The following is a 14729-nucleotide window of genomic DNA, read 5'->3' as shown; positions in this document are numbered from 1 at the left end:
TTCCTTCCTTCCTTCCTTCCTTCCTTCCTTCCTTCCTTCCTTCCTTCCTTCCTTCCCCCCCCCCCCCAGCTCCTTTAAAAAAAGAGTCCAAATTGTTACAGTCCTCAAAGGACTCGAACTGGGTCTGGAATTACCACCTGACCACGTCCGGTTTTACAACCTTCTTTCTTGCGGTGGTTAAGTGAGCATCCTGGTAGTTAACTTAACCTGTTTTCACCGTAAGCGATTTTTGCCAGAAACCATAAATAAAGGCCTGAAACGGGGGAAAAACACCGGACCTCATGGTGGGACGCGGCAAACAGCCGTAAATGCAAGCCAAGTGCCCATAAATACATTTTGTGTGTGGGGGGGGAGATGGGGTGTATGGGTGTGTGTGTGTGTGTGTGGAGATGGGGCTTGTGTGTGGGGAGATTGGGTGTGTGTGTGTGTTTGCAGCTGGCGTGACTGCAACGCAATTTGTAAGTAGCTCTGGGGAGGTCCGTTATGACTTTAAAGCACGCTGGTCATTATGCAAGAACTACCTCTATTGGGAGTTTTTATTCATTTATTTGTGAAATAGTTATTATATAGCCGCCCAGCTCACACACACACAGTGACACTGGGCAGCGTATGAGATTAAACCCCCCCCCCTCCAATCTCCATTTTTTTGAGGGGGTGGGACTGTGTGTGTGAAGGAGGACACAGTCCCGACAACCCAAAGCCTGGGCAAGCCAGCGATTCCGTCTCTCACCGCTATCCCTCGCTGCCTACCCAACGCTGACCGGCCCCTTCCCCATCTTGTCTCTTCCAAGGAGGAGCCGATGCCCTTGGCCTTCTACGTCCAGGAGTCCGAAATCGTGGCCTCCCTGCAGAAGACCCTGGCCGAACTGACCCTCGAGACGGAACGGGTGGTCGAGGTCGTCTACCAACCCCTGGCCGTGTTCCGGGTGCGAGCCGTGACCCGCTGCACCAGCTCCTTGGAGGGCCACAGCGAGGCCGTCATCTCGGTCGCCTTCAGCCCGACGGGAAAGTAAGGGCAGACGCAGGTCCGGATCGGGTGCCGGAGGGAAAGGGGAGCTCGGTGCCCGGAAGACTTAGCCCGCTGCTTAATGCTTTGTGTGTGTGTGTGTGTGTGTGTGTGTGTGTGTGTGTGTTTCGCTTAATAACCAGATGTGGCAAAAAAAATAGGTCATACTGTTGGATGTGACTGAACAACCCTCTTCAGCCGTGGTGCAGCAGTGGTTAGAAGGCGGTATTGCAGGCTGACTCTGCCCACAGCCAGGAAGTTCGATCCCGACTGGCTCCAAGTTGTCTCAGCCTTCCGCCCTTCCCAGGTCGGTAAAATGAGGACCCAGACTGTTGGGGGAGCAGATAGGCTGACTCTAAACCGCTTAAAGCAGTGTGAAGCGGTATACAAGTGTAAGTGCTATTGCTTGTGGAGGGAGGGGGAAGGGACAAAGGGAGGAAGAGAGGAAGTAGAGCAGGGGGAAGAGGAAGGGAGGGAGGGAGGGAGGAAGGAAGGAATGAGAAAGGGAAGGAGGGATGGAAAGGAAGGAAAAAGAAAGGGATGGAGGAGGACAGAAGGAATGAGAAAGGGAGAAAAGGAGGAGAAAAGGAAGGAAGGAAGGAAGGAAGGAAGGAAGGAAGGAAGGAAGGAAGGAAGGAAGGAAGGAAGGAAGGAAGGAAGGTGTGATGCCACAGTGGTTAAAATGCAGCATTGCAGGCTGACTCTGCCCACAGCCAGGAAGTTCGATCCCAACTGGCTCCAAGTTGACTCAGCCTTCCGTCCTTCCGAGGTCGGTAAAATGAGGACCCAGATTGTTGGGGGCAAATTTTTTTTTTTTTTTTTTTTCTATTATGTGCATCTTAAGATGGCGGACGTGCGGGCGGATCTGTTAGAGTGAGCTCTGCAAGTCCCAGAAAAATAGGCGTCCTAGGAGCCCCCCAGGGGTGTTTACACCCTCTGGGTTGGGGGGATAGCGAGGGCAATTGATTTGGCAGCTGAAGGATGAAGGTTTGGACTCCGTTAGCTGCCAGCTCTGCCGTTTTTTTCCGACTGGATGTTGGCGGCGCCTACCTGCTCCCTCGGGCGTTTTCCGGGCCGTTTTCGCGGTGCCTGGTGGTTTTGGCGGCCGGCGGTTTCGGCAGCGGCGTCCTCGGCGGTGGCGGACCCGGCGTCCACGGGGGGTCCCTCGCTGCTGGCGGCCTTGGCGGAGGTGTTTCAGGCCGTTTCGGGCCGCTTTTGTGGTCGGCTGGGTCTTTCGCGTCTCTCCCTCGGCTGTGGCGACGGCGGCGTTGTTGGTTCGTTCCGGGGACGACGGGGATGGCGGCGGCGGCGGCGGCGTTCTCCGGGGCTGTTCTGGGCCTGCCTTCCATCGACTGTTCGCTGGGCGTCCTCGGCGGTTGCGGAGCCGGCCTTCGGATGGTACCTCGCATCTGGCGGTTTCGGTGGAGGCGTTTCGGGCCGTTCGGGCCGCTTCTGTGGTCGGCCTGGTCTCCCTCAGCTGTGGCGGCGGCGTTCTTGGCTCGCTCCGATGGCGACGGGGATGGCGGCGGCGGTGGCGTTGCGCCAGGGCCGCTCTAGGCCTCCCTTTCCATCGACTGCTTATTATTCTCGGCTCCATCAGCGTCCTGGCGGCGGCAGCAATGGCGTCGTCGTCTGCAGCAACGCTCCGGTGGTGGTGGTGGCCCTGGCGGCTCAGCGGCGACGCTGGAATCAACTTATTGCTCCCTCTGCTTACTTTGTTCTTTCTAGATGGCCTGGTACTCTTACTGCTGTTGGTGGCCTCGAAGGTTCCTGGGCTAGCCGGTTAATGCCGGTGGATCCCAGTGGAGCCCAATGGTCCCTTGGAAGATCTATGTTTTCCGTGGCACCAGTTGTGGCTCTGGTTGGTGCCACTGGATTTGTGGACCTAAAAGAATTAGATAATTTGGAAGACCCCAATGACTGCAGAACTGGCCATGATCAACTTTTTCGAAGGACAGAGCAGCGGAGGATTTGGCCACCTAGTAGTGCAGACTTTGATGATGTAACACACTATCTCATCCCTTCTTTCGGACTGTTCCTTATTGCCATTCACATATCGGCCCCAAAGGATTCAGAGTCCCCTGGGTACTGGCCACAGTGAGAGGGTGGCCTGAACTTACATCTGCTGCCCCTAGAGGTGAGAGCTCTAGGGGACATGCTGTACCCAGGATGGATGTTTCGGACTATTCCCCCCTGGTATAGGCTCTCCAACTGTCGTGAGAGGGCGTTGGTTGGCCTGTCCTGGGGTGGCACCCAGCTGAGTGGCAGTGGCTGGGTGGAGGCTCGGGACATCTATTTGCTCTCTGTTTGGTTCCTCCTTAAATCAACTGACTATGGACTGCCTATATCTGGACTGCTTTTATGCCTTGTTTTAGGTACTCCTCTACGGACTTGCTCGCCCTCAGGGGTGCTCCCCCTTCCTGGAGGCGGCCCGCCTTTCCAGCCGAGTATAATCTCGAGGAAGGTCCCATTTATTGGGATCCTGAGAGATGGCCGGGCACGGTTATGGGCCTCCGACGTAAACCTAATAGGAGGTCCTTGATTTGTTTTTTGTCAAAATTTTTTTGGGGGTTAGGGAGGAGGGAGGGTTCTTTTCTTGGTTGTTTGGACGAGGGGGGCAGTCCAACTACCTTTGTTCAGGCTAGTGCTGAGGCTGATCGCGGAGGGGAGGAGCGGGGGTCGGCTGCTTCTGGGGCTCCAGGGCCAGTCGTGGGATTATCTATTCCCACGACGATAGGGAATGGCAGCAGGTGTAGGAACAGAGGGCCGTATCGGTCTCAGGGAAGGCCTCTCCGCTGCTTACAAGCGGTGAGGCACTCCGACCCTCTGGTTCTACCCCGAGGTCCCGGGAGTGAGGATGGGCAGCCTCCTGAGCTCCGGCTGGTGTATTTGAATGCCAGGTCGGTCGTTAACAAGGCCCCTCTCGTCCGAGACTTGGTCGAGGGGGAGCAGGCTGACCTGGCTTGCATCACGGAAACCTGGTTGGGCCCAGAGGGCGGTGTTCCTCTGGTTGATCTTTGCCCACCAGGTTTCCGGGTGCTGCACCGGCCTCGGGCTCAGGGTAGGGGTGGGGGAGTGGCTGTTGTTATGAGGGAGACCTTGTGTCCGCGGGAGGCCACCGTTCCCCAGATAGTCGGGTGTGAGTCTCTCTTTTTGAGATGCGGCCCTGGTGCGCAGTTGGGCTTGCTGCTGGTGTACCTTTCGCCTAGTCATGCAGCAGCAGCCCTGCCTGAGCTGCTCGATGCCCTCTCTGGGCTGGTGGTTGAGTTCCCGAAACTTATAGTTTTGGGGGATTTCAACCTACCATCTCTGGGAGGATCATCTGAGTTGGCTCGGGAGTTCATGGCTTCCATGACGGCCATGGACCTGACGCAAGTAATTTCGGGACCGACTCATGAGGGAGGCCACACCCTTGACCTTGTTTTCTTGTCTGGACGGTGGTTAGATGATCTTGGTGGGGGCTCTCCAATTATCATGCCCCTGTCATGGACCGATCATCATCTCCTGCGGCTGGTCTTCCGTTTTGCCACCCCCCGCCGTGGGTGTTTGGAACCACTCAAATGGTACCGCCCCAGACGCTTAATGGATCCCCAGAGGTTCCAGGCGGCGCTGGGGTCCCCACCTGCCTCCCTTGCTCACAGCTCGGCCGAGGCCTTAGTGGAAGCCTGGGAAAGGACGGCCACTGAGGCCCTTGACCGAGTTGTACCCCTGCGGCCCCTGACCCGGTGCAGATCCCGTCGAGCTCCATGGTTCTCTGCGGAGCTCCGGGAGATGAAGCGTCGGAGACGGGGCCTAGAGAGCGGTTGGAGGTCCAGCCGATCCGAATCCGACCGATTGCGACTAAGAGCCTACATTAGGTCTTATCTCGCTGCAATTAGGGAGGCGAGGTCCAACCACTTCGCCACCCTTATTGCGTCCGCAGATAATCGCCCGGCTGCCCTGTTTAGGGTGACTCGCTCCCTCCTAAATCAGGAGGTGAGGGAGGATCCCTTGCAGGGACGTGCCGAGGAGTTTAACCAACATCTGTCGGACAAAATCGCTCGGATTCGGACCGGTCTGGACTCTGACTGGGCAGAGTCTGACGATCAGGACACGGGTGGTCTTGTCGATATCACCTGGGAGGAGTTTGATTCTGTGACTCCGGAGGAAGTGGACAGGATCATGGGGAGGCTGAGCACCACCACATGTTTACTGGACCCGTGCCCTTCCTGGCTGGTCTATGCAGCCCGGGAGAGGACACACAGCTGGTTCCAGGCAGTTATATCGGCTTCTTTGAGTGAGGGTATCTTCCCCGCCGTCTTGAAGGAGGCGGTGGTGAGGCCTCTCCTCAAGAAGCCTGCCCTGGACCCGGCTGTATTGAACAACTTTCGTCCTGTCTCCAACCTTCGCTTTCTTGCGAAGGTTGTTGAGAGTGTGGTGGCGCATCAGCTCCCTCTGGTCCTGGATGAAGCGGATTATCTAGACCCGTACCAATCGGGTTTCAGGCCCGGGCACAGCACGGAGACGGCATTGGTCGCGCTGGTGAATGATCTCTGGAGGGCTCGGGACAGGGGATATTCCTCTGTCCTAGTCCTATTAGACCTCTCGGCGGCTTTCGATACCATCGACCATGGTATCTTGCTGCGGCGTCTCAGGGGACTGGGAGTGGGAGGCACAGTTTTACAGTGGTTCTCCTCCTATCTCCAGGGACGTTCGCAGTCGGTGTTGGCAGGGGGGCAGAGGTCGACCGCGAGGTCTCTCATTTGTGGAGTTCCTCAGGGGTCGGTCCTCTCGCCTCTCCTGTTCAACATCTATATGAAGCCGCTGGGTGAGATCATTCGTGGCTTTGGAGTTGGGTATCATCAGTATGCTGATGATACCCAACTTTTCTTTTCAACCCCAAACCACCCCAGTGATGCCCTCAACGTGATGTCCCGTTGCCTGGAGGCGGTTCGGGTCTGGATGGGGAGGAACAGACTCCAGCTCAACCCCGACAAGACTGAGTGGCTTTGCATACCTTCATCCCGGGTTTATTCGGACATTCCACCTCTGGCTATGGGGGGTGAACTATTACCCCCCGTAGATAGGGCTCGCAACTTGGGGGTCCTCCTAGATTCACGGCTCACCTTGGAAGACCATATAGGAGCTGTGACTAGGGGGGCCTTCGCACAGGTTCGCCTGGTGCGTCAGTTGCGGCCCTATCTTAGCCGGGATGATCTATGCACGGTCACTCATGCGCTCGTGTCCTCTCGTCTGGACTACTGCAACGCTCTCTACATGGGGCTGCCCTTGAGGACCACCCGGAAGCTCCAACTGGTACAGAATGCAGCCGCGAGAGTGGTGTTGGGAGTCTCCCGATACTCCCACGTTACACCTCTGCTCCGTGAGCTGCATTGGTTGCCAGTTGTCTTCCGGGTGAGATTCAAGGTACTGGTAACAGTGTTTAAAGCCCTTCATGGCATGGGGCCGGAGTACCTTGGGGAACATCTGCTGCCGGCATCAAGCTCCCTGCGCCCTGTGCGTTCCCACAGAGAGGGCCTCCTCAGGGTGCCACCGGTCAGAGAATGTCGATTGGTGGCCCCCAGGGGGAGATCCTTCTCTGTGGGCGCTCCGGAGCTGTGGAATCAGCTACCGGTAGAGCTCCGGATGGCGCCCGATCTTCGCTCCTTTCGTCGCGATCTTAAGACATTTCTGTTTGTACAAGCTGGCCTAGCCTGATGGGGATTGCTGGGGTTGTTTTATCTTTGGTCTTTTAATTTTTCTTGGGGTTTTTAGCGCTGTATTTCCATTGTTTTTAACTAGGGCAATTGTTTAATCTTTTTTTAATGTTTGTATTTGCTATTTTATTCTGCCCTGTGAACCGCCCTGAGTCCTCAGGGAGAAGGGCGGTATATAAATGTTATTAAATTAAATTAAAATTAAATAGGCCGACTCTGTAAACTGCTTAGAGTGGGCTGTAAAGCACCGTGAAGCGATATATAAGTCTAAGTTCTATTGTTATTGCTTGCGTCCTTCTTTCCTTCTCTCCCTCCCTTTTCTCCTTCCTTCCTTCCTTCCTTCCTTCCTTCCTTCCTTCCTTCCTTCCTTCCTTCCTTCCTTCCTTCCTTCCTTGTCATGGCGCTGTGGTTAGAATGCAGTATTGCAGGCTGACTTTGCCCACAGCTAGGAAGTTCGATCCTATTCGGCTCAAGGTTGACTTAGCCTTCCGTCATTCCGAGGTCAGTAAAACGAGGACCCCGATTGTTGGGGGCAAATAGGCCGACTCTGTAAACCGCTTAAGAGAGGGCCGTAAAGCACCGAGAAGCGGTATATAAGTCTACATGCTATTTCTAAGTGTTGTTGCTTAGCAATGGAAGTTTTGTTCCCAATCATGGACATAACCTGAGGACTCCGACTCCCAGAATTCCTCAGCCAGGATGCTTTAACACAGGGGTCTTCCAACTTGGCCCTTTTAGGACTTGTGGACTTCAACTCCCAGAATTCCTCAGCCAGGATGCTTTAAGACAGGGCTCTTCCAACTTGGCCCTTTCAGGACGTGTGGACTTCAACTCCCAGAATTCCTCAGCCAGGATGCTTTAAGACAGGGATCTTCCAACTTGGCCCTTTGATGACTTGTGGACTTCAACTCCCAGAATTCCTCAGCCAGGATGCTTTAAGACAGGGCTCTTCCAACTTGGCCCTTTCAGGACGTGTGGACTTCAACTCCCAGAATTCCTCAGCCAGCTAGCTAAGGAATTCTGGGAGTTTATTTATTTATTTATTTATATTTAAATTTATATACCGCCCAATTCCCGTAGGACTCAGGGCGGTTTACAGGGAAAATTGTAGTCCACACGTCCTGAAAGGGCCAAGTTGGAAGAGCCCTGGTGTAAACTTATACAGGTAGTCCTCGACTTACAACCGTTTAGTGACCGAAGTTACAACAGGACTGAAAAAAGTGACTTTCCGATGGATGGTCCATTGGAAACGTCCAGCGGGTCCCATGTTTCCAATGGATGGTCCATTGGAAAGTGTCCATGGGTGGGGCGTGATCAAAATTTGGAGGCTTGGCCACTGACTCGTATTTATGACAGTTGCAGAATTCCCCAGGGTCACATGATCAAAATTCAGACGCTTAGTAACTTTGACTCCTATTTATGATGGTCGCCGTGTCCCGGGCGTCACGTGATCCCCTTTTGTGACCTTCTGACCAGCAAAGTGAACGGGGGAAAAGCCTGATTCGCTTAACGACTGTGTGTCTAACTTAACGGCAGCGGTTCACTTAATTGTAGCATGAAAGGTCGTAAAACGGGGCAAGGCTCCCTTCGTGGTCTTACACAGCAACAGAAATTTGGGGCTCCGCGGTGGTCGTAAGCTGAGGACTACCCATAATAAAGATAGTACGAGTCGTCCTTGCTGAGCGACCATCCGTTTAGTGACTGTTCAGAGTTACGATGGAGCTGAGAAAGTGACTGCTGCCGGTCCTCACACTTACGACTACTGGACTGTCTCCGTGCTGACTGTGATTGTGATTCAAGCGCTTGCATTTACGACAATTGCCGTGTCCCGGGGTCACGTGATTGCCCTTTTGGATCTTCCAAGCCGGCTTCTGACAAACAAAATCAGTGGGGGAGGCCGGCAAGGAAGGGTAGGCCCAGGATGTCCTGCTTAACGACCACGGCGAAACGGTCATAAAATCTGATTCGGTCGTGGGACGCTTCACTTACCACCCATTTAATGATGCGTGATGTAAGCGGAGGACTACTTTACATCAAGGTGTATGACTTCGGTTTTCTAGTCGGAACGACCTCGAATGGCTCACCGGGGGCTTCAGTCAGGGGGGCAAAGTTGCCATCTTGACTTTTTGACCCTCGAATGCCCTCCGGTCACCACTGCACCTCGTCTCCCTCAGCGTGAGAGTTTTGTCTCCCCAGGTACCTGGCCAGCGGATCTGGGGACACCACCGTGCGCTTCTGGGACCTGAACACGGAGACCCCACACTTCACAGCCAAGGGTGAGTCTCGGCGTGGGGAAGGGAGACTGGGTCAGCCGTTGCTTCTCAGCCCCGGGGGCGTTTGAAGATTTCTGGACTTCAACTCCCAGAATTCCCCAGCCGGCTAGGGAATTCTGGGAGTTGAAGTCCACACATCTTAAAAGTGGCCGAGATTGAGAAATATGGCTCTGTGCCATGATGGATGGGGAATTCTGGGAGTTGAAGTCCACACATCTTAAAACTGGCCGAGATTGAGAAATATGGCTCTGTGCCATGATGGATGGGGAATTCTGGGAGTTGAAGTCCACACATCTTAAAACTGGCCGAGATTGAGAAATATGGCTCTGTGCCATGATGGATGGAGAATTCTGGGAATTGAAGTCCACCCGTCTTAAAGTGGCTGAGGTTGAGACTTTATAATAGCGTCCTCCCTTTTCCGCCATAGCACACTTATGAAGTAGATTGGAACATAATCATTCAAGGACATACTAAGCAAGGGAGGGTATGCTGGCTGAGGAATTCTGGGAGTGGAAGTCCACCTCTTTTAAAGCGTCCTGGCTAGGGAATTCTGGGACTTCAAGTTCACCCATCTTAAACCATTTTGGCTGGGGGAAATTCTGGGAGTTGAAGTCCGCCCATCTTAAAGCGTGCTGGCTGGAGAATTCTGGGAGTTGAAGTCTGCCCATCTTAAAGCTGTCTGGCTGGGGAATTCTGGGAGTTGAAGTCCGCCCATCTTAAAGCTGTCTGGCTGGGGAATTCTGGGAGTTGACGCTCACCCCTCTTAAAGCATGCTGGCTGGGGAATTCTGGGAGTTGAAGTCCACACATCTTAAAGCATGTTGGCTAGGGAATTCTGGGAGTTGAAGTCTGCCCATCTTAAAACGTGCTGGCTAGGGAATTCTGGGAGTTGAAGTCCGCCCATCTTAAAGCAGGCTGGCTGGGGAATTCTGGGAGTTGAAGTCCACCCATTTTAAAACATGCTGGCTGGGGAATTCTGGGAGCTGAAATCCACCCATCTTAAAGCAAGCTGGCTGGAGAGTTCTGGGACTTGAAGTCCACACAAAATTGGCCGCGGTTGAGAAACACTGGCCCAGAATGAGCATCTTGAGATCTTTGGGGTTCATGGACCGGTGGGCCTTGTTCAGCCCCTTTCTCTCCTTCATTCCGCCACAGGTCACCGCCATTGGGTGCTGAGCATTGCTTGGTCGCCCGACGGAAGGAAACTGGCATCCGGGTGCAAGAACGGGCAGGTGAAGATTCGTTTCGGCTTTTTTAATTTATTTCCTGAGCTGGGTTGTGTGTCCTGTACCCCTGTGGAAGACACAACTCTGCTTGGCAACACCAAGGTTCACAAGGACTAGAGGAATGTACAGGCAGTCCTCAACTTACAACCCCTCCTTTGAAGTTACAAGGGCACTGGGAAATGTGACTTGCGACTGTTTTTCACACTTAACAACGAAGCATGCCCAGGGTCACGTGATCAAAACTTGGGCATTTTGGGGGCGGACAGTTGCTGCGTTCCCAGGGTCAGGTGGTGGCCATTTGGGACCTCCCCAAGTGGGGACCCCAGAGTCAACGGGAGAAAGCCAGATTCGCTGAATGACTGCATGATTCACTTAACAACTGTGGCAAAAAAAGTTTGTAAAATGGGGCAAAACTCACGGAAAGGGGTTAACCAACGCCTTGCCTTGAGCCTGGAAAGGAAATATCAAACAATGCAGGCTGGATAACAGTTGTGTTATACGCACCATCCTGGGGGGCGGTTAAGGCCACCCGGGCTGCCGCATTCTTCACCTGAATACTCTTCAAGGGGAGTCCCATGTAGGCCTCATGGCAGTAGTCAAGATGAGATGACGAGGGCATGCGTGACTGAGCACAGGGCTTCACAATCAGGAAAGGAGGCAACTGGTCTTAAAGTTGCCAAGATTTGCTAATTCAAAGTAGCCATTTTGATCTGCTGGTTAAGGCATCAGGCTAGAAAGCAGGAGACGGTGAATTGTAGTCCTTCCTTAGGCACAAAAGCCGGCTGGGTGACTTTGGGCCAATCACCAGGAGAATGGGAGTTCTAGTCCTGTGTGAGTCGTGAATGTTAACTGGAGGACTTTGGGCCAATCACCAGGAGACGGAGAGTTCTAGTCCCACCCTAGCCATGAAAGCCAGCTGGGTGACCGTGAGCCAATCACCAGGAGACTGGAAGTTCTAGTTTAGGCATGCAAGCCGGCTGGGTGACTTTGGGCCAATTACCAGGAGAGTGGTAGTTCTAGTCCCGCGTAAGGCGTGAATCTTAGCTGGGTGACTGGGCCAATCACCAGGAGATTGGGAGTTCTAGTCCTGCCTTAGGTGTGCAAGCTGGCTGTGTGACTTTGGGCCAATCACCAGGAGACTGAGTTCTAGTTCCGCCTTAGGCATGAAAGCCAGCTGGGTGACTTTGAGCCAATCACCAGGAGACGGTGAGTTCTAGTCCTGCCTTCAGCATGAAAGGCATCTGGGTGACTTTGAGCCAGTCACCAGGAGAATTCCCAATTCTAGTCCCGCCTTTGGCAGGCAAGCCAAAGTCCCTCTCTTGTGGCCCAATCCACCTCACAGGGTTGTCGTTGCAGGACGTATAGGAGGAGGAAGGTCTATTAAGCACGTTCACTGCCTTGAGTCATGTATAAAAAGAAGGGAAGATACAAAACACACAATTATTTTGAGAAAGTGTTTCTTAACGTGTCCCGTGTACCTTCTGTGTAGATATTGCTCTGGGATCCAAGCACCGGGGCGCAAATCGGTCGCATCCTGGTGGGACACTCCAAGTGGGTCACGTCGCTCTGCTGGGAACCTCTGCATTTGTAAGTCCCCGCTTTGCCCCCCCCCATCCCCCCACTTCCCTGGCTCTGCACTTCTAAACGGGGGGGGGGGAGCTTAAATTAACAATCGTGGCTTAAATTGCAGTCATGGCTTAAATTCTAATCGTGGCTTAAATTGCAACCGTGGCTTAAAACACCATTTTGGCTTAAGTCCCCACCTTGCCTTAAATCTCAGTTGTGCACAGGCAGTCCTCGACTTAGCAATGGCTCATTTAGTGACCATTTGGAGTTACAACGGCGCTAAAAAAAAAAGGGACTTGGGACCCTTTTTCACCCTTAGGACAGTTGCCGCGTCCCCAGTAGTCACCCGATTTACATTTGGGTGCTTGACCACGGGTCCATCTTTACGACGGTCGCACCGTCCCGGGATTACGTGATCCCCATTTTGCAACCGTCTAACAAGCGAAGTCCAGGGGGAAACCGGGTTCACTGAACAGCGGCGTTACTCATTTAGCAACTGCCGCCATTGGCTTAGCAAACGTGGCAAGAAAAGCCATAAAATGGGGCAAAACTCTCTCTCACCAATTTCTCACTTAGCGACGTAAATTTGGGGCTCCGTTAGGGTCGTAAGTCGAGGATTACCTGTAATTATTCCTTTCCTTTAATTCCTGTAGTTTTCAACTGCATTTCTACCTAAGGTGCAGGGGAAAAAAAAACACCCAAGCCTGTACAGGGAGTCCTCAACTTACAACACTTCGTTTAGTGACTCTTCAAAGTTACAGCGGCACATTTTTACCGTCAAAACCTTTGTGGCATCTCCATGACCGTGTGATCAAAATTCAGCTGTTTGGCAACGGGTTCACACTTACGACCAGGGTCCTGGGGTCACGTGATCCCCTCCGGCGACCTTTTGACAAGCAAAGTCAGTGGAGAAGCCAGATTCATTTAACGACCATGTTACTAACTTAACCTACTGCGGTGATTCCCTTAACAATTGCGGCAAGCAAGGTTGTAAAACGGGATGAAACTTATTTAACAAATGTCTTGCTTAACAACAGAGGTTTTGGGCTGAATTGTGGCCGTGAGGACTCCTGTATTCAACACCCTAAACGCATCAAAAAAATTCAAGGTGGAGGCCTCCGCCATTTCTCTTTTCTCCTTCAGCAACAGAGAGAGTTGCATTATTGAACATTTGCCTTGGTTTGATTATTTTTAGGGCAAATTTCACAGCGTCTCTCCATCTATCTATCTGTCTATCATCTATCTGTCTATCATCTATCTATATCTACCTATCATCCATCCATCTATCTATCAGGTCTGCTTATCCATCTTTCATCTATATGTCCATTTATCTGTCTATCATCTGTCTATATCTATCAATCATCTCTCTCTATTCTATCCCGTCTGTCTGTCCATCTATCATCTATCTCTTATCCGTCCGTCCATCCATCCATCTCTATATCTATATCTATCTATCTGTACATCTATCTATCTAATATCTGTTTATCCATCTGTCTGTCTATCATCTATATGTCCATCTATCTGTCTATCATCTGTCTATATCTATCTATCTTATCTATATCTATCTATCATCTCTCTCTGTCTCTATCCTATCCTATCCCGTCTGTCTGTCCATCTATCATCTATCTCTTATCCGTCCGTCCATCCATTCATCCATCCATCCACCCACCCACCCACCCACCCACCTATCTATCTATCTATCTATCTATCTATCTATCTATCTATCTATCTTTCTAATGTCTCTTTATCCATCTGTCTATCATGTCCATCTATCTGTCTATCATCTGTCTATATCTATCTATCTGTCCATCTATCATCTATCTCTTATCCATCCGTCCATCCACCCCTATCTATATCTATCTATCTGTCTGTCTATCTATCTATCTATCTATCTATCTATCTATCTATCTATCTCTTTCTAATGTCTGTTTATTCATCTGTCTATCATCTGTCTGTCTATCTTTATATCTTTCTAATGGCTGTTTATTCATCTGTCTATCATCTGTCTGTGTCTATGTATCTATGTATATGTATCTATGTATCTATCTATCTATGTATCTATCTATCTATCTTTATCTATCTATCTATCTATCTATCTATCTATCTATCTATCTATCTAACTAACTAACTAACTAACTTTCTCTCTCTTTGTGAACTCTGCCTGCAGGAACCCCGAGTGTCGCTATTTAGCCAGCTCTTCCAAAGATGGCAGCATTCGAATCTGGGACACGGTAGCTGGCCGCTGCGACAAGATCCTCACCAGCCACACTCAGTCGGTCACCTGCCTGCGGTGGGGAGGAGACGGCTTGCTGTATTCCTCTTCACAAGATCGCACCATCAAGGTCTGGCGAGCCCAAGATGTAAGTCACTCCGTTGTGGGGAATCGGGCAGCCCACAGACTGAATAAATAAAATAAAAAATAGGTTAGCACCTCTTTCCTCTTTTCCAAGTCCGCATGGTGTCCCCATCATTGTTTGGGTTGGCCAGCAACGCAAGGCAATTTATTTTATTACTATTTTATATATTTGTTTGCATCCCACTTTTATTATATTTTCAAATAACTCAAGGCAGTGAACATGTCCAACACACCTTCCTCCCTATAACAACAACCCTGTGAGGTGGGTTGGGCTGAGAGAGAATGACAGGCCCAAAGTCATCTGCTGGTTTTCATGCCTAAGGGAGCACTAGAATTCCCCATCTCCTGGTTTTTGGCCCAAAGTCACATAGTGGCTTTCATGCCTAAGACAGAACTAGAACTCACTTCCTGGTGATTGGCCAATAGTCACCCAGCTGAATTTTGTATCTAAAGCGGAACTAGAACTCACCTCCTCCTTGTGATTGGCCAATAGTCAACCAGTTGGATTTCATATCTAAAGCAGAACTAGAACTCACTGTCTCCTGGTAATTGGCCAATAGTCACCCAGCTGGATTTTATGTCTAAAGCAGAACTGGAACTCGCCTCC

The 14729-nt window shown here is 51.7% G+C and overlaps 1 protein-coding gene across 2 annotated transcripts in view; it reads left to right on the top strand.

Annotated features, from left to right (window-relative positions):
• Positions 1-14729, top strand: part of NLE1 (notchless homolog 1) — a 31066-nt gene that overhangs the window by 3846 nt on the left and 12491 nt on the right. The window contains exons 3-7 of one of the 2 annotated variants that reach the window (XM_083379786.1): positions 792-1009; positions 8899-8978; positions 10130-10206; positions 11690-11787; positions 13934-14126. In XM_083379786.1, the coding sequence (XP_083235912.1) occupies positions 792-1009; positions 8899-8978; positions 10130-10206; positions 11690-11787; positions 13934-14126 (666 nt within the window). The remainder of the gene's footprint in view (positions 1-791; positions 1010-8898; positions 8979-10129; positions 10207-11689; positions 11788-13933; positions 14127-14729) is intronic. The other variant, XM_083379787.1, reaches the window with a different exon arrangement.

This window comes from Vipera ursinii (assembly GCF_947247035.1).
Source record: "Vipera ursinii genome assembly, chromosome: 1".
Taxonomy (NCBI): Eukaryota; Metazoa; Chordata; class Lepidosauria; order Squamata; family Viperidae; genus Vipera; species Vipera ursinii.
The sequence above is the reverse complement of the archived record's forward strand: the minus strand, read 5'-3'. Positions and strand labels throughout refer to the sequence as shown.